Source organism: Diceros bicornis, chromosome 34, assembly GCF_020826845.1.
Source record: "Diceros bicornis minor isolate mBicDic1 chromosome 34, mDicBic1.mat.cur, whole genome shotgun sequence".
In the NCBI taxonomy this organism is placed as follows: domain Eukaryota; kingdom Metazoa; phylum Chordata; class Mammalia; order Perissodactyla; family Rhinocerotidae; genus Diceros; species Diceros bicornis.
This window is the reverse complement of record NC_080773.1, coordinates 30,123,255-30,126,055: the sequence shown is the minus strand read 5'-3', so window position 1 is coordinate 30,126,055 and position 2,801 is coordinate 30,123,255. Positions and strand designations below refer to the sequence as shown.

The following is a 2,801-nucleotide window of genomic DNA, read 5'->3' as shown; positions in this document are numbered from 1 at the left end:
TGGAATTGCAAATAAAGACAAGAAAGTGTTCTTTCAATACAATTTGTCATGGAGCAAGTCCCTGGAATTATGCTAGAATAAGTGCATGTATACTTTATTGAGATATTTAAATATTTATTAATAAGTATTATTGGTCTACACAATAAATCTTTACACAGAAATGGAAACTTGTTAGAAAAAATTAAAATAAAATACTGCCAATCTACAATAAAATGACAGGGTATGGAAATATCAACACACATCTGTATACTTTGGAAGAACACTGCCAACTAGATTTGTTTGAACACTTCTGTGTTTAAATGCAGAGCCATTGTACCAGCCCAGCCAGGTTCAAATCTCCACCGTTCCCATAAAAAGAGCTTGGATTTGATAAATCACTAAACTTTATGTGCCTCAGTGCTCCTTCTCTTTTGAATAAAAATACTAGTACTGACTGTTTCATGTAGTTAGGAAGAATACAAGATGTAGGACAAATATGGCCTCTGTAGAAGTGATACATATTGTGAAAGCTCTTTAAATGATATACATTCAACTCTTGGAAACCTAATGAGAGGAAAAACTATAAAAAGCTATTTGTACGTGGGAATGAATGTAAGTGGAGAATATTGAATTCCAGTTGATATGATGCATGTAGCTCATGCCTCATCTTCCCATTCAGGAATCTCTGGCTCAGCAGATGACTATCACTTCCTGGGATTGGACAGAATGGCCACCAGGGATTTGGCCATAGGAATGATCTTTTCATTACAAACTCTAGCTGGAATACTGGGGAATTTCTCTGTTCTTTACTTTTATCTCTTCCTTTACCTGACAGGAAGCAAGTTTAGGTCCACAGACTTGATTCTCAAAAATCTGATTGTAGGTAACCTCTTAGTTATTTTTTCTAAAGGAGTCCCCCAGACAATGGCAGGTTTTGGGTTAAAAGATTTCCTCAATGATTTTGGATGCAAACTTGTTTTCTATGTTCACAGAGTGAGCAGGGATGTGTCCATTAGCACCACCTGCCTCTTGAGTGTCTTCCAGGCCATCACGATCAGCCCCTTGAACTCCAGGTGGGCAGAGCTTAAAGTGAAAGCCCCTAAGTACATAGGAACCTCCAATATCCTCTGCTGGATCTTGAATATGATGCTAAATATTATACTCCCTCTGCATATGACTGATAAAAGGAACAAAGCAAACTTCACACAGAAAGCAGACTACGGCTACTGTTATGCAATACTTACTGGCAACATGAAAGTCTATGTAGCATTTATATTATGTCGTGATTGTTTCTGTTCAGTGCTGATGGTCTGGGCCAGTGGCTTCATGGTTTTCATCCTGTGCAGACACAAGCAGCAGGTTCAATACATGCATAGAAAAAATCTGTCTCCCAGATCATCTCCTGAGTCCACAGCTGTGCAAAGCATCCTTGTCCTTGTTTGCACCTTTGTATCTTTGTGGACTCTCTCCTCTATCTTCCTCATTTGTTTGGCAGTTTTTAACAATGCCAGTTTCTGGCTGAGGAACACTTCTACGCTAATAACTGCATGTTTCCCAACTGTCAGCCCCTACCTTCTCCTGAGTCACGACTCCAGAGTATCTCGAGTCTGCTTTGCTTGGAATGGAATACAAAATCCCCTAAACTTTTCATAAATTTGTCCATTTTATGCATATTCACAATGGCGAATTGTTTTTCATTAGTCTCCTTCAGCATATAAGCACATTTGTGAAACACTCACATTACAAGGGAGTAGTAAACAGGACAGACAGCTTTTGCTCCTAAGTAAACAATAAAATCAATAGCAATTGTAAATGAAATATATTATTATCATGTTAATATTGATGTGATAGTGATTATGTTAATGTTTGCTGCGGAGGGGTTCAGAGTCTATGCTGTGTTAAAACAGCAGTTCCTGAAACAATGGGGAGATAAGAAGGTAACTTTTAATCTGATATAATAAATTTTCCAGACATTAATTACTTATGCGATTGTAGGAAAGTTCCATAAAACAGGAACATCCATTGAGATCAGCATTCAAGAAACTGTAGAAAGGAAAATTCACAGAAAAATGAAGACCATAGATTTAAGCTGGAGAGTGAATTCAGTTTCAGAGAGTTGAGGCATTAAGGACTAAATACTGTTTTTGTATATTCCATCCCTAGAGAGACCATAGTCATTTGAAAAAAGATGTTATGAGGGGAGATTAACACATTTAACACATTTTCTTATAGATATGGCTAGATTGAGCTGGAGCTAGGCAAATGAGCACAAAAGTATATTTTCACACATATTGAAAGACAAAAAGTAAGTGTTGCTTATGAAAAATGCATTCTGCCTGCCATAAAATTATATGGATTTAGGGATCTGTAGAAAGTAGTTTTTCTCTTTATGTGAAGATGCTGCTTTGGCATGTTGGTGGAAATATACTCCAAGGTGCACGTCCACATCTCAAAAGTGAGGAAATAAGTTGATAGTGGAGCCTTCATGAATCCTGAAGCAGGGGGGAGTGGTCATTTGGAAGGGTAAGCCATGAATCCATTTTACTTCTGTGTCACTTTTGCCCTGTGGATATTCAAAAGAATAAAATGGAAATTTCCTCAGTTTTACAAATGATTTTAATACGTCTCTCTATATTTACATTAAAAAGCTGATACAAACAATTAAAGTTTTAAATATTTAAAACAACAGATTAGTTTCACCTAATGGATAAATATTGAACCTTCTGCCAAAAAAATAAACACATATTAAGCTCACGTGATACACTTTGAAATACTGAAAACACATTAGACACCAAAGCAATATGCTTGTTTGTGTATATATA

At 36.6% G+C, this 2,801-nt stretch overlaps 1 protein-coding gene across 1 annotated transcript; it reads left to right on the top strand.

Annotated features, from left to right (window-relative positions):
* The first annotated feature begins 705 nt into the window (after window positions 1-705).
* On the top strand, window positions 706-1,632 carry LOC131397692 (vomeronasal type-1 receptor 4-like). Its single transcript, XM_058530761.1, has one exon. The coding sequence runs from the start codon at window positions 706-708 to the stop codon at window positions 1,630-1,632; it is 927 nt and encodes a 308-aa protein (XP_058386744.1).
* The last annotated feature ends 1,169 nt before the right edge of the window (window positions 1,633-2,801 follow it).